The sequence below is a fragment of the Scatophagus argus genome, chromosome 3 (genome assembly GCF_020382885.2).
Source record: "Scatophagus argus isolate fScaArg1 chromosome 3, fScaArg1.pri, whole genome shotgun sequence".
Classification (NCBI taxonomy): domain Eukaryota; kingdom Metazoa; phylum Chordata; class Actinopteri; family Scatophagidae; genus Scatophagus; species Scatophagus argus.
The window spans coordinates 28,016,025-28,031,822 of record NC_058495.1 but is presented as its reverse complement, the minus strand read 5'-3'; the positions used below and the strand labels follow the sequence as shown (position 1 = coordinate 28,031,822).

The window sequence follows — 15,798 nt, the reverse complement described above, 5'->3', positions numbered from 1 at the left end:
TGGACGGCTGAGGCAGATCCAGTCAGGATAAAAAGTAAAATGTAAAATGTGCATTTTAAAATTTCCACTTGGTTTAATGGCACCAACAGCAGAATTTAAATTCGAACCACTCAGATTGTCATACAGAAGAGGATGGAAACAAGCTTTTACTCACATTGTGTTCTGTTCATTTAATTAAACGTTCCAAGAGTTAATGATGAATCTTAGCTGGCGACGAGATGTCTTCTGACTGGATCATGTTGCAAATGTGGACGGAAAACGCGTTTGATAGCGTTTACACTGTTTGTGCTTCCAGATAAATGATAAACATTTTGGAAGACTCACATTCAGTTTATATTTCATCTGCAAAGTTAGAAAGCTGACAATTTGTCTCTCACAAAGCAAAGGAACCTTTGTCCATTTTGTTCAGAAAAAAAAAAAAAAAACAACACATAAAGAGCAGTTACAGAGAACATTTTATTGAAGTCACTTTTTTAAAAACTTTCTTGTTTTTATTGCAGTGATGAGGCTTCCTGTTCCGGTCTCAGAGCATCAAGAGACGAGCCTGACAGAGAAACTCAGAGGAGATGAGGATGAACTCCAGACCTTCATCTGACACACAGTGAAATCTGAGCCAACACCTGTGCAGGTGAAGAGTGTAAACATGGGGGGGACACATAAATACAGCGTGGCATTCAGGGAACAAACAACAGGATATAAATACAGTGTTCTCTTCCTGCTGAACAATTTGCAGACAGGTAGTAGCAAAGACTCTAAGACCCAACAGGACAGCAGTGGAAGTAAATCCTGACTGTGTGCACTGCTTATACTGAACCTCCAGAAAGGAGAGAAAAGGAAGCTACAGCAACAGACGTTATATCAGACTTAAAATTCCTCCATATCTGACAGAAAAGAGTGAAGACAGACATGATCAAAGAAGGATGAAGAGGACTGAGGAAACAGACGTCCAATCTCCCTGTCTCACAGTCCGGCGTCATTGTAGGTGGGTGTGACTGCCTTCAGGATGCTTTGCGCATTCTCCTCCACCAGAGGGCGCCACTTTACCTCCCCTGTGAGCAGCAGGTCCTCCCCATTCAGAGAGTCGATGTACTGCATCTGCACACAGTAATGTTGTTAATGTCCAACATCACAGGCCCCCAGTACACACAAGATTTACTGCACTGAGGACTTGTACAGGTACTGAAATGTGCCTCCACTGTTTCACTGATCAGTTTCTAAATTGTATCTGAAAACTGTCTTTGCAAAAAAAAAAAAATCAGTTCCATCAGCATCCATTTGTCTCAGAAAACAACCATCCACCTGAACAGCACTGAACATCAACATCCTGAAACGACGGTTGGAAAAGTGAAAAAGGAGCATAAGAGGGAGGATAGAGGGAGATTCAGCCTGAAGTTAATCAATACTTACTGTGCAGCTCATATTTTTCATGTCTGCACCTCTGAATTCCAGCGTTTTAATTTTCTGGACAAACATTAAACAGTCACACCACAGAGATAGAAACACAACTTCTCATTTCTCAAACTGACAGACGTCAGCACCACCAGATTAGCTGAGTCTTGGTTAATTAATTCTTAGAAGACCAGGCTATTTTTAATAATTTCGCTTCCTTAGAGGCATTTATCTTGGTCATTACAAGTGCCACCCATACATGCTATGCATTGTTCAGCACAGTCCAGCCTATCCAGATCTGCCATCATTTTATGTGAGTATACTTGCACATATCCTGTATACATTTTTATTTCAACAAAAAGATATTTTGGGTATTAAGACATTACATTATTACATGTATCTCATCATGGAAAGCTCCCAGCAAACATATCTTTTCACATCTGTGTAGGGCAGCCTCTCTGGAATCTAGCAATATAAGAACCATGATGGTGAGATACTCTATGACTTACCAATTTACAAAAACATGTGGTTTGTTGGACGATATATATATATTTTTTTACTGAAATAAATGATTTTGTTTTATTCCTGATGAAAAATGTGATTTACTTGAAACAAACGTGGGATATATATACATCTTACACATCTTATAGAACAGAACATTAGTGAAGTACAATGTAGTTGTAGCCCCCGTTTACTTCTTTCTGCTCTGACTGGGACCTGACCTGAGCATCAACTGAAGCCAGTGTTTTAAGCGTTTACATTAGACTGCCTGCGCATTGGCGCAACTTTTGATTCATTGCAACAAAAAGCAAAATAGCTTTTCTCAAAGTGAGACGCAATATCAGCCTTATATTGGACACCATGCACAAATTTGCTGTAATTTCAAAACATGTTTTGTCAGAGAAACACACAATAGCTTCTGAATCAGTCATGTTATGCAGCGACTGATAAATAAGAGTTAAAATGGGTAAAGAAGAAATTAATCATAATATTTTACAGTCTTTTGTTCTGTCTTCATAACACAATGCCTCCAACGCAGAAGTATGTGTTTGATATCAATGTAAAGCTGCTCTTTCATCTGATAAGCACCTTATATGTGCAACCGCGGAGAGTAATGGATGTGCAGAGAAGAGCAGAGCTGTATGCAGACTGCAACTATAATGACATTTGAGGTAAATTCATATATTTTTCTCTCTCATTTTTTCTCACAGACAAGTGCTGAGTATCATTCATAAGCCCAGTTTCATATGATATGCGTACCATCTTGTCCAGAGTAATTCAAAAGAGATAAAGATTGTGAATTTGGATACACTTTGCATCAATCAGCCTTTAAAGGTTAATTTGAATTCATTAACAGCTAAAATGAAACTTCTGTTCTCTGTGGTTTTCCAGAGAATCGATCACCAGACAATGACTTATTTCAGCTCAACTTTCACATGTTGAAAGTATGTGTGTGTGTGTGTGTGTGTGTGTGTGTCAGAAAAGAGAAGAGAGGAGCAACAGGAGGTGGAGGAAGTGAAGAGTGATGGAAGCAGATGAAAGAACAAAGATAACATCTGACAAAAGCAAAGCAACACACGAGTCTGACGCTTATGAAGAAACCCTGAGCGCATGTATTAGTACTTACAGAAGTATTTCACACACATACAGTGACAAGTGAGTCCACAGAGGCTGGACAGGAAGCTAACACACACCTGTTTGCGTACATACTCCACCATGAGCTCCAGCTGCCGGGGATCTTCACAGTCACGATTAAACAGATTCCTCCACAGAGCTGCTGCCAGTACACAGTCATCGGACAGGATACCCTACACACACACACCACAGTGAGCAGATCAGACATCTGAGAGACGGTCATCGTCAGTTACACAGCAGCCTTCCTGTTGCTGTTGGAGGTACTCAATGGCTCACAGGGCGTCTGACGCACATTTAGGCCACAGTATTTCACTCGTTGTAAAAACTGATTCTGCTGCTTTGTGTTTTATGTCAGTAAGCCTCTCCCATGTCTGTGTGTGAGAGACACGCTCACCTCGTCATATCCAAACAGAGCTGCGTAGAACGTCTCCGTCATCACTTTCATGGCTTCCTTTCTATGGATGGCATCAACCTGTGTCACAGACGGAAACAAAAATCCTGAGACGTTACAGGATGTTCATGTGATCTACAGCTGGATGGAAAAACTGTTAGCATGCCAACAGTTAACAAGTGTTTTATTTATCATATTCAGTGAGTTTAGCCTGGCAGGATGCTAACATGCCAAGTGGGACCATGAAGATCTGAATTACAATCTTTCACAGCCCAGAGAGACTCTGTGGTCCTGAATGCTGCACCATCATGATGCCCACATACCAACCTTTCAGCTTTGCAGGCCTCTGAACGAAGGGGGGGATGTAAGACATTAAAATGATTTTAGTGAGTGACTGAGTCGAGCGGTGAAAACCCAGAAAAGTGAAGTAACTGTAGAGTCTGACTGGTTTCAACTGGTCACTGCAGTCCTCGTGGAGAAAACAGCCACACAATGTTTACATACAATCAGCATGAAATCCAAAAACAACCCCAACTACTGCTGCTGTGGTGAGTGTTGTAAAAACACACACACAGTGTTTTAGTAAGAAGACGGTCTGTCCACAGAGTTATGGTATGATGTTTATAGTTCAGCCTCCCAGAACAAATAAAATCAGGGTAGACTCTGTTGCTGATTTGAAACCCTCTTTTTTTGACTGTTAAATTTATTTGGTAATTTTCCATAATTTACCTTTGAGCATCTGTCTGTTATTGTTAATTTTCTGAACATCTGATCTGTGGTTTCCTCATGCTGCTGCTTGCATTAAATTTCAGAAATCAGTTTGTGTTGAGGTCAGACTGACTTCTTTAATACACAGTGTTGTGTGTAGCTGCTGCCAGCATGCAAGTGTGTACACACACAAACACACACACACTACAGTGAATTGTGACAAACTGCTATGATTCCTCATCTCTGACCTCCTTCTGTCACACAGAAATAAAGACCTCATGTATGTGAAGCGCAGCCATCCAACTGCTTCCATTTTTTCCTGTTAAAGGTTTTTCTGGGAGTTTTTCCTTAGTCGATGTGAGGGTCGAAGGGCAGAGGATGTTGCTGATGTTATGTTAAGCCCTTTGAGACAAACTGCTTGTAAAAATGGGCTATACAAATAAAGTTGACTTGACTTGACTTGACTTGACTTAACATCATTACTATAAGATTTGATTTTCCGCAGCTTAGATGCCACAAAAATAATGGTATAAATAACTGCCCAGTGACTTTTGGATGATAATGTCCTCAACATGATGAGTCTGACTTGACCCAAGGATGAAGCCAACAGAGAGGAGAGGAGACCTAAGGATGCACCTGATGATTCCGTTTTTAAACCTTATGAAATTATGAAACGTTATGAAAATCACTGAACAGTTACAAAGACAAATTTTGAAAGGTAAATGGATTATGGCCACTGTGGGTGCCACGGGTGCAGGAGGATCAGGATCAGCTAAATGAAAGTGGCACAGATTCATCACCATCAGAACATATGTTGAAAAACTGAATTGTTCAGCTGTGCCTTGACCTTTTTCTAAAGTGCGTCGCCTGTTAATAAAAGAAGATGACAACACGCTCACCAGACTGAAGTGTGTGCTGCCAGCGAGCGACACTTCCTGCAGCTGCTCCACTGACAGGGAAGAAAGGACTGGTTTTGTGGACAAGGTGACCACAGCCAGGCTCAGGCCCCAGTGACAACCACATAAAACTTTTGTCCTACGCAGCATGCAATGGCACGACTAAAACTCGACTAAATGTGCTGTTGCTTCAGCCCAAAGTGGAGCAGTTTCTAAAATATTACAGAATGACAGAAAACTGCTGTGGCTGCTAACAGGATTAACAAGTACACATAAACTGCATTCATACTTCAGTTAAACATGACTGCTTATCATCAGCCGACTGGAGCTCAGGAGGCTGAGCAGCTTGTCCACCCTTCAACATGGTGTGGGCATCACTCCTGATGAGCAACTCAGGGTTTTCACCACCGTATGAATTGGTCAACATGTGCTGGACTCTAAACTCACCCCCATGATTTTGCTCCTCTGCTCTACGTCTTCCCACATGGAGTGGACAATGTAGCGGCACATGTACTTTCCTGCTCGGCCCTCCTGGCGCATCCGAACCAAACACATCCTGACAAGAAACAGAATGAGACAAGGACCAACTTAACAGGAGACACATAGGCGGGGCGCGCGCGTGCGTGTGCGTGTGTGTGTGCGTGTGTGTGAGACTCACCACACATGCAGCTGTGCCACCAGGAACCATGAGTTGAGAGTGTCAGGGAGGGCGCACTCTGAAATACACAAACACTCACATGTAGACTCATATGTAGTTCAGAGAGCTGATGTGGAATCAGAATATGATTAATCAGCAACCTATTCAATAATTGATGACTCGTTTCAGTCCCGTCATTCACTTTGGGTTCTGTGCTATCTCTCCTGCTCTGCTGCTGACTCCTCTGGGGGCAGCCGTGGCCTAGAGGTTGGAGAAGCGGCTTGTGATCGGAGGGTCATCGGTTCTATTGCCCCACTGGAAGGGCAGGAAAAATTTGGGTGTGATGGAGTGATTAATGAGAAAAAATGCACCCCCCCCCATTAGCCGGCTGATGGCACTTAACCCCCCAATATGCTCCCCGGGTGCTTGATGCTGCCCACTGCTCCTGTGTGTGTTTCACTGCATGTAATTTGCCGGGTGTTGCATGTGTGTTCAACTAAGGATGGGTCAAATGCAGAAGACGAATTCAGTGTGTGTATGTATAAATATATATACTGTCAATAAAGCTGATTCTTCTTCCTCGTGTGTTTCTCCTGTTTCTGCGTGGGACGAGGATCAGGTGAGTCAGGAGGAGGAGCCACACTTGAGTCGACTGATGTTTGTGATTATTTACTTTGGCTACATTACAGACTCTCATGCTTTCAGTCATTGCATCACTTGTTAGACCAGTGCTTCTCAATTATTTTCTGTTGCGCCCCCCCCCAGCAAGTAGAAAACAATTCGCGCCCCCCCCGCCGCGACTATAAATAATAGTAATAATAATATGTAATAATATTTAATAATATGTAATAATAGGATGCTAACAATTCTCGCTGGTTTACTGAAGTAGCATTCACAAAGCGGGATGATTGTTGGCAATATTCGGCACGTTTTGGCTGAAAAAACTCCAGCGGCTTATCAGCATGATTGGGATGTAATGTCTTCAAGTGGCGCCTTCATTTATTTGGCTTCATGCTGTCCGCTGCCAACATTTTTAGACAGTAAACACACCGGTCTTTCGTCTCCCACTGCTGTCACAGTGAAGCCAAGCTACATATGCTTCGTCATATTTCCTCGTCTTAGCTTTCGGGTGAGTTACTTTTGTCTCATTATCTTCGTCTCTCTCCGCCTTTCTTCTCATCCCTGTTAAAAATGTCTTCATGTTGTCTCTTAAGGGTTCGCTTACTGCACTTCATATCGCCTGCTCGGTGCAAAAAAGCCGCTACACCATAGAGCTAATACTCCCTGCGCACACTCTGACGATGAGAGCGCCACTGCCAACTACTGTAGTGGATGTGCAATTACACTTTATTCTAGTACGGCAAAAAAAGCATGTTCCCCAGGGTCACACGCGCCCCCCCTGGCATCGCACCGCGCCCCCCCAGGGGGGCGCGCCCCACTATTTGAGAAGCACTGTGTTAGACTGACATGTTTCACTGTGTTTTCACGTCAAGTTAAAAAACACTTATTTTACCCCACACACACCTGTGTGGAGTCTCCATTCCTCTGGACTTTGAGCTTCTTCATGACAACTGTTGGTCAAATAAAACAAGCATCTTTGCCCCCCGGGCTGTGAGAAATGACACTAATATTGCAGCTGTTACAGAAGACAATCGGACATGAACGTGCTTTCATTTTAATAACTCTGTTATTTTCTTTAGGATTGCAAGACATCCGTCAGCAGTCATTTCACTTTGTGCATGTGAATGAAATAAATATCCTGAGACAGTACCAGTGATTATTTAATAACTCCAATATTAATAATCCCAGGGGACCTGGTAACTGGAGAAAATAAAAACTCAAATTCATCTACTAAACTATTTATAATTAATTTTGGTCCTTCTTCAAATGAAAATCAAACGTTCTCATCAGATAAAACTGCTGACTCTGTACTGTTTGTGTTTGGCCTGCTGGTCAAACAGAAGAAAACATCTGAGGGAAATGGAGAACACGGATCAATTGATGATCAGAGAGCGTCACAGTCAGATCAATCAATAATCATTCATTTCAGCCCTACTTTCTGACAGCTCTACCTGTAGCCATGTATTCATTAGAAATGATTTGAAATCATGAGAATATCGCTGAACATCAGCTCACACACACCAGCTGGCAGTGTGTGTGTGTGTGTGTGTGTGTGTGTGAGCATGTGTGTGTCAGAGAGAGATGATATTCTAGCAATCTCTTCTCATCGACATCCAGAGATTTTCTCTCCTGTTTTGAAGACATTCATGTCAGTCATCCTCCATGTCATCCTATAAGGTAAAGGTGCTCAGGGTTCGAGATGGCCGTCACTTCACGAGTCAGAATAATTCAGGGACACGTTTCGAGTCTCAAACGTGTTTGCTTCTCTATAGGATTATCGTATTTATTACACTTCATGAAGGTAAAAAAGTCAACATTTAAATTTGCACTGCACAAGTTTCACACATGAAGCTCCAATCCAGGTTTAATTCAGTGTTAAGTTGAATTTTTACTGACACATCTGTGTGAGTTTGTGTCTCAGTCTCAAAGATGTTAACATTAATTAAACACAAGAGAAAAAGTCCAAAAACGTCACTGCTGATTCAAAGAGTCTAATCTGACCCGGACTTTGTGTTTTCATGTCAGGTCTTCACAGCAACAATAGAATTATGAAATTAAAAGTTCAAATGTCAGCAGCGAACGCTCTGATTGTTCAATGTGAGCAGCTCCTTACAATGCCCGTCTTTAATTTTTTCTGTTTGCTGTACATGTCTGCACTCTGGTCAGTTTTCTCTGGTTCCTGATTGGCTCTAGAAGCTGCTCTGCACTTACTTTCAAAGAAATCATCGTAGTTGATTCTCTCTACGCAGCATGTGTACATGCGCAAAGCAGCAATCTTGATTTTCTGTGAAAACAGAAAGAAAAAGATCAGCAACACCATCTTTAATAGATAAATTGTAGCTAATAATCCATATTTATTGTACATTGACTCTCAGTTAATAACTAGCTGGAGACGCAGCTGGTTAGCCGGCAGTATTAGTATTAATAATACTGTAGTATATATAATATAATATTATAATAGTATTAATATTTTACATTCAGGGTTAGGGTTAGGGTTAGGGTCATCTGCTGTTACTGGGAAGTACAGACCAACTCGGTTATGTGAATGGTCCCATTAAAACAGCCTGACAAAGAAGACGTTCATACATTCAACCACTTCATAAATCTAACCCTTTCTGATTATGCCAGCTGTCACAAACACACAAACGCATGGACGAGAAGAGGCTGCAGTCAGCAACACAAACCTCTTAGGGGATAAGACGTCAGGTCAGAGACGTGTCAAACGTGTCCAAGTCGCTGTGGACACAACATGACCACACCCCTCCTGCTGTTTGTGCTCACATGTATGATGCAGTCTTGGTCCACTGGACTTTTCATCAACAGAGTTTAACTGTCCATGAATGATGCAATGCAACACCAACTGGATGCGTTTCTGAACTGCTGGTGAGGCCGTGCAGGGGGACCTTCACATTTTAAAATCGGCCGCCACAGAGGAGGGTGAGGTGAGAGGCCTCAGCACCTTTAAACCAGGAGTTCTGACTATTCAACGAGAAGCAGCAGTCAATAACTCCTAACAGGAGGAAACAGATTGGCAGACTCATGACACTTTCTTACTGCTAGGCAAACATACAACTTCTCACTGATCCCTTAATTAGACTGCTACTGAAAACACCTGCTCAGGTGAACACAGGTCCCTTGGCTTCAGTTCTTCAACTTCTTTAACTTCTGCCAGTAAAGAGGATTCCAAACCACAGCACTGTTGCTTAGTAGATTTCCAATCAGTCCAGTGCAAGGCCTTGATCTCATGCCATATGCTCAGATTAAGATAACAGAGGGTCCTGCATGCATGTGGCAAAAGCCCCATCAGTCTCACCGTCAAATTCAAATTCTCAAATTCAAACCATGACCTCTCACTGGACGAGACACACCAGAACCCCGGGGGATCCCCAGTTCCCTCAGATGATGTCATGCAGGTAATAAAAGCATCCCTACTGCCCTCCTCTATGCTGCCGAATGTGGGAGCTACTCCAGGTTTTCCACCTGTGACTCTGTCGTTTAAAGGGAGCACCCAAATCAAGCTTGACTGATCCATTTTAAGACTTAGGCAACTTGTCTTTAACTCGCCGGCAGAGACATCCATCCATTTTCTACATCTGCTTATCCATCAGGGTTGTGGGGGGCTGGAGCCAATCCCAGCTGACTACGGGCGACAGGGGGGTTCACGCTGGACTGGTCGCCAGTCAATCACAGGGCCGACACACAAAGACAGACAACCAGACAACCACACACACACACACACCTCGCAGCAATGAAGAGCAGCCAGTTAACCTGATGTGCATGTTTCTGGGATTGTGGGAGGAAGCCGGAGAAAACCCACGCAGGCACAGGGAGAACATGCAAACTCCACAGACTGGGATTCGAACCTGGAACCCTCTTGCTGTGAGGCGACAGTGCTAACCACTGCACCACCGTGCTGCTCCCAAAAGAAAGAGCTGCGTCAAATTAGCTGATCTCTGTCGTTGCCTGCAGAGGGACGCAAGGACTTTGGCAAGAAGACAATGGGCTACGGCTTTCACTCTGCTGCTTTTCCTGATTGCCAATTGAGGAAATCAGCGAACCGTATATGCCACAGGAGCCTACAACGGCCCCACCAGCTTTCAGCCACGGACGACGCTGAAGCCACCGGCGAACTTCACAAACACACCTCGACTGCCTCGGTGCAACGCAAAGTAAGAAGCTTATGTCTGGGCAGAGACTTGAGTAGTGTTCGTTACATTTGTTATTTGTTTAGGGTTAGAGTGAGAGTGAGATTTTACCATATCGGTGCCAGGCCAGCCGAACGTCCTCCACAAATTCATACACATGCTTTAGACACCCACAGCTACCTGCATAGAGATGGCTTGGTAGCATAACTGAGGTTTGCTCCAGTGCCATCTCCTTGTTGGGCGCGTGTCAAATCATGTTATTACCCCCCTTTGTTCCTCACACTATTTGTTCAAACCTCACAGCTGAGCCTCCCATCTTGAGTCTGGTGGGACCTCGTCCGCCATCTTTGCCTTCTCTCTCCCCTTCACTCACTCTCTCTCTCTCATACACACAGTTTTGCTTGATAGTTGTAGCCATAGTTTGTAGTTGTAGCAGATGACAGGACTGACAGGGTCAGTGCACATTTCCAAACCTGTGCAGTGCCAGTATCTCTCTGATGTTAACACCAATTTGAGACTGAACTTGCTATTTTGGTTAGGGTTTTTGAAGGTGGTGTCCCACCTTCAAAATGTTCCTGAATTGCTAATTGCTAATTATCAACGATAATAAACAATCATCGCTAATGACCAAAACTGCTCCTACAGTGCACAACAAGGCGATCAGCAGGAAATCAACTGATTATCAACATCACAATCACATAAAGACATTTGGACATATTTGACAGGATGCTAATTAGTTGTCATTTCTTTTTCATGCTGCATCCTGGTTTCTACAGCTTTCTCACAAACAGAGTATGTTTAAAAAGTCAAGTTAGCATACAGACAACAATTTGACAAACAAAACCAGAGAGGAAACCAGCTGAGCTGCTAACAGCTGAGGATGAAGTCACTGCATATGTTTGACGAGCTTTAAGGAACATTCCTAACATTTTGGTACCTCTAACACACTCGCTCGCACGCACGCGCGCACACACACACACACACACACACACACACCTCGTGTCAATGTTTGGTCAAATGACCTGAATGACAGCATCAAATGTCTTCAATGGTGACCAGAGAGAAAACTGACCAGTCTGAAGAAGTTTTGGTTTCAGGATGGAAATTCAAAATTATGAAAATACCTTAAAGACTCTATGCTAGGGCGGCACGGTGGTGCACGGTGGTTAGCACTGTCGCCTCATAGCAAGAGGGTTCCAGGTTCGAATCCCAGTGTGGGCCCTTCTATGTGGAGTTTGCATGTTCTCCCTGTGCCTGCGTGGGTTAGGGATAGGGTAATTGGCTACTCTAAATTGCCCCTAGGTGTGAGTGTGAGAGTGTACGGTTGTTTGTCTTTGCGTGTTGGCCCTGCGACTGACTGGCGACCAGTCCAGGGTGAACCCCGCCTCTCTCCCGTAGTCAGTTGGGATAGGCTCCAGCTCCCCCGCGACCCTGACGGATAAGTGGTATAGAAAATGGATGGATGGGTGGACTCTATGCTACGCTATGGAGACACACTAAGGACTGAGTCCAGGACCACATGCATGTGAACTGTGTGCCCTGGCCACCTTCAGTTTCAGACTTCCTCAGGGACACACCCAGCTCACACCCAGGATCTCTCCATCCTTGAGACTTTTGCCATGCTTACTCCCCTCTTCCCACCATCACTCACCCACTTGTTGTATTTGAGAGGTCCAGTGAAGCCCATGGCTTCGATCAGCTTTGTGAAGGCCCCGACCTCCTCCTCTGTGTGCTGCGGCGTCTCCTTCACGTTGTAGAGCTGATGGACGACAAATGGAAAAGCAGTGAGATAAGAGGTCTCATAGAGAAGGCAGCAAACCAAAAGAACATGAAAGCAAAGTGAGAAGAAAGAATCTTTCTATCTGCCACATTAAGGTGAATCTTCATCATATCAGTTTGTATCTCTCTCACACACACTCACTCACATGGCTGTGACTTTGTCACTGCCACCATGAGCACAGTCTGCCTTCGACAGTGTTTACCCTCATCCCACTGCACTCACAGGTTTTCTGTTCTGATGCTAATTGTTGAATCCTTTCTGCACACGTCACTGCGCTGTCTGCTCAGTGCAGACAGATGAAGACAAACAAATTCATGTTTTCAGAGAATCTGTTTCATTCAAGACTTTTCTTCACTGAGGGGTCCAAAACCTCCAGACAAATCATGAACAGCTACTTCTGAGTTATAACTGCTTTATCCTGAAGGTACTCAGAGTTTAAACACAGAAAACTTAAAGATATAATAATATTCTGCTCATTCTCATAATCATTGTTCCAGCCGACAAACTCAACAGCTTCTTCCTGTCGGTCCAATACTTCATGCTCCACACTTTTTGCATCTTCTCTCTTTGCGAGTGTCACTAAATCAAAAACATTATGAAGCATCGAACTTTATTTCATTTTCTGTCACAGCAGCACCCTGATCAACAGCTCTAGTATTCGTGTTTTCTTATTGTTTCTGTTCCAGTAACACCAGACTCTGTTAAACCTTTAAAACTTCTATATGTTCACCCAGTGTTTCAGTTCAAAGTAAGAAATAACATAAAATAGCTCTTTTCATGGTGTATTTCTGATCCCATCGACTTTAAAAATAAGTCTCTGGACTGATCCGGGTGGTGACCATGTGGAAAACTCCATCACAGTATAAGTCACTTTAGATCACAGTAATGAGAAATATAACAACACAGAAACTGCTCTGTGAATTCACTTTTAACCACACTTTGATTCTTGTCTTTTTTATCTGAACCTGCCAAACAAACAGAATGACACAACACTTGATTTAAAATGTGTGAAACCAGCATCACAATCGAGGCTTACAGCACGCAGTCATGAGACTCAGTCCCATGGGTGACATTCACACATGTTCACTCCTCACACGACAACAAACATATGACAGAGGAAATGAAAACAGTCTGCTGAACCACTAAAGACATGACTGCATCTGTGATCTTAAAACAGTTTTAAGAGTGTGTGTATGTGTGTACTGTCACCTGTGTGGTCGTATGCACTGTTCGACATGGTGAGGAGACGCTGATCGCTTGGCAGCCTGCTAAAGCTCTGATACAGTGGGCTTCCCGATTGACCACCTGGACGGCGACACAAACAGGAGACACACTGAGCAACCACAGTTTATACTGTCAACACAATTACAGGGTTAATCAATGAGAACATCAATCAGTATCTATTTAAAGTTAAAGTAATCAGCTAGGCAATTTAAAGTAAAATATTTCACGGTTCCAGATTGTCCCACTGGAATCCTACCGCAGCACCGAGACCACCGAGGTGCTCCACAGAACGCCACATAAAGTCCTTCCTTCCTGTGGCTATCAAACTCTTCAACTCATCCCTTTTCCCCACATAGGACAATAATAATTTATCCTGCACTACTATCAACACTTTAAGATTGTATCTGCACCTTATCGGTTCCATTCTGCACCTTATCTGCCGTTATCTATGTCATGTATATACTCTGTTATTTTTTTAATAGTACTCAGTTATTTTTTATATTACTCTGTTATTTTATATTTTGTGCGATTACTTGATACTTTGTTTGCCTCTTTGTATTGCAACCCTGGCACAACAATTTCCTGCGGGATCAATAAAGTTCTTATTTTATCTTATCTTCTTATCTTACCTTGATTTGGTGTCTTATATCCTAACAAACTGAATGTTTGGTGTTTGACTGCAGCTCATTCTTTGATTTTTCTGTGAGTGTTGCCTTAATGCTATAAAGCTCCTTGATCTGTCAGGTTTTTATTAGATAGATTCGACAACAGCTGCATTCCAGTCCTGTTATCTTCTTGCACATCCAATGTATTTGATCAACAATCAATATCACAATATGAAACAACATGTATAGTGGAGGATTTTATCTGTCAAGGAATACTTTGATTCACACAGGTGACTCAAACAGATGAAGGTTGACAGCACACTGATCACCTGTTGATCGTGCAATTATTGAAGGTTTAGGGAATACAATCTGCAGTTTTTAAAACAATCACAAAAAGGTAACTGAGATTTATTGGTTCCACTGAGACAACATGAAGACACCTTTTGAATTTTAATTACAAATGTGCATGTGTTTGAGCAATTAATCTGCCAACACCTGAAACAACTAGCTGACAAATTCATTAGTGAAGAAAACAATGTAAACAATCTTTCATTTATGTAAGTTAATGTTTGAGTGAGTGTCCTGTTAAAGATTGTCTGGTGAGAGGTTTTTCCAGCGCTAACTACTTCACCCTAACCCACGGCTGAAGCGGACAACATGAATCTTTATGACCGTCGAGCCTGAGCAGCTTGTTTCATCCTTAACCCACGGCCTTTTACTGTCCATTCTATTCAGCTTGTTTTGATCACCTTTCCAGGTGTTTGTCTGAGGCTTCAATCTTTTGTTAAAGTTAGTTAAAACTAGCCCACACAGGGAACTAGTTAACCACTTTGTAACACACCCACTTTAACAGCACATACCATTAACAACATTCAATTTTCTATCTGTCATTTATGGCTTTGTGTTACGATAGTGTGTGGCCAGTTAGTTAGCCTAAATGCCACTAGCCGGCCAGGCTAACGTTAGCTGTGCTCTTACCTTTCGGCTGGCGGCTCCGGACGCGCTCACCGTCAGAAGGTTTCTGACGGCAGACTGCAGTGGCCGCCGATACATGACTGCCCGGTGTCCTGCTGTTACGCTTCAGAAGCGGGCTGCCACTCGAGTGCGGCTCCCTTCAATAAAATCTTCAGCTCTGGTAACGCCAGTCCTGTCCCTTCCTCCTCCTCTCCAGCAATGTCAACGGAATCTGTCCGACACGGAAGAGTGTCCGGTCGGAAAAAAAGGCTCAACGAAGGATGGGTCCGCTTCTATTTCTTCTTCGTTCCTCTAATAAAAGGCAAACCTCATTGACTAATAACAACGTTTCCTACTCAGTCTAGGCTCAGAGTGGGTCCGACAGTCTCTCTCAGCAGCCTCTGCACTTACTTTCCAGAATCCAAAAAAGATGACTTAGATGGAACACTTTGTCATGCAGAATTTATGACTCTAAATGTAGCAAAACAGATGTTGTTTCACACCTTAACTGTAACCTTTAACAATAAACTGGCTTTGTTTTTGTTAGATTTCACCGGGTAAATATATGTTTAGCTGCATACTGCAGGTTCCCTCAATCAAGGCAGTGGGAAATGACTAAATACATCTGAGGTATTTCCACTTTACTGAGGATTTGTTTGGTCCTAGTTTAAGAAAACTGATGTTTGAAGCAGCACAACATCAAATTGGTAACTGAACAATAACTAAATAACATTCATTCACATTCCCCTCAGGATGAACTGTAATAAAAATAAATAAATAAATAAAACTGTAATTTCTAGAGCCTTCATCAGG

General features: G+C 42.9%; 1 protein-coding gene across 1 annotated transcript; it reads right to left on the bottom strand.

Annotated features, from left to right (window-relative positions):
- Positions 1–437: 437 nt before the first annotated feature.
- On the bottom strand, positions 438–15,253 carry LOC124057111 (ubiquinol-cytochrome-c reductase complex assembly factor 1). The gene is made up of 9 exons (XM_046385248.1): positions 15,010–15,253; positions 13,412–13,507; positions 12,074–12,181; positions 8,489–8,561; positions 5,678–5,735; positions 5,467–5,575; positions 3,419–3,496; positions 3,084–3,197; positions 438–1,095 (listed from the first exon to the last, which is right to left on the bottom strand). The coding sequence occupies exons 1-9, from the start codon at positions 15,082–15,084 to the stop codon at positions 961–963; spliced, it is 846 nt and encodes a 281-aa protein (XP_046241204.1). The 5' UTR covers positions 15,085–15,253; the 3' UTR covers positions 438–960.
- Positions 15,254–15,798: the final 545 nt, after the last annotated feature.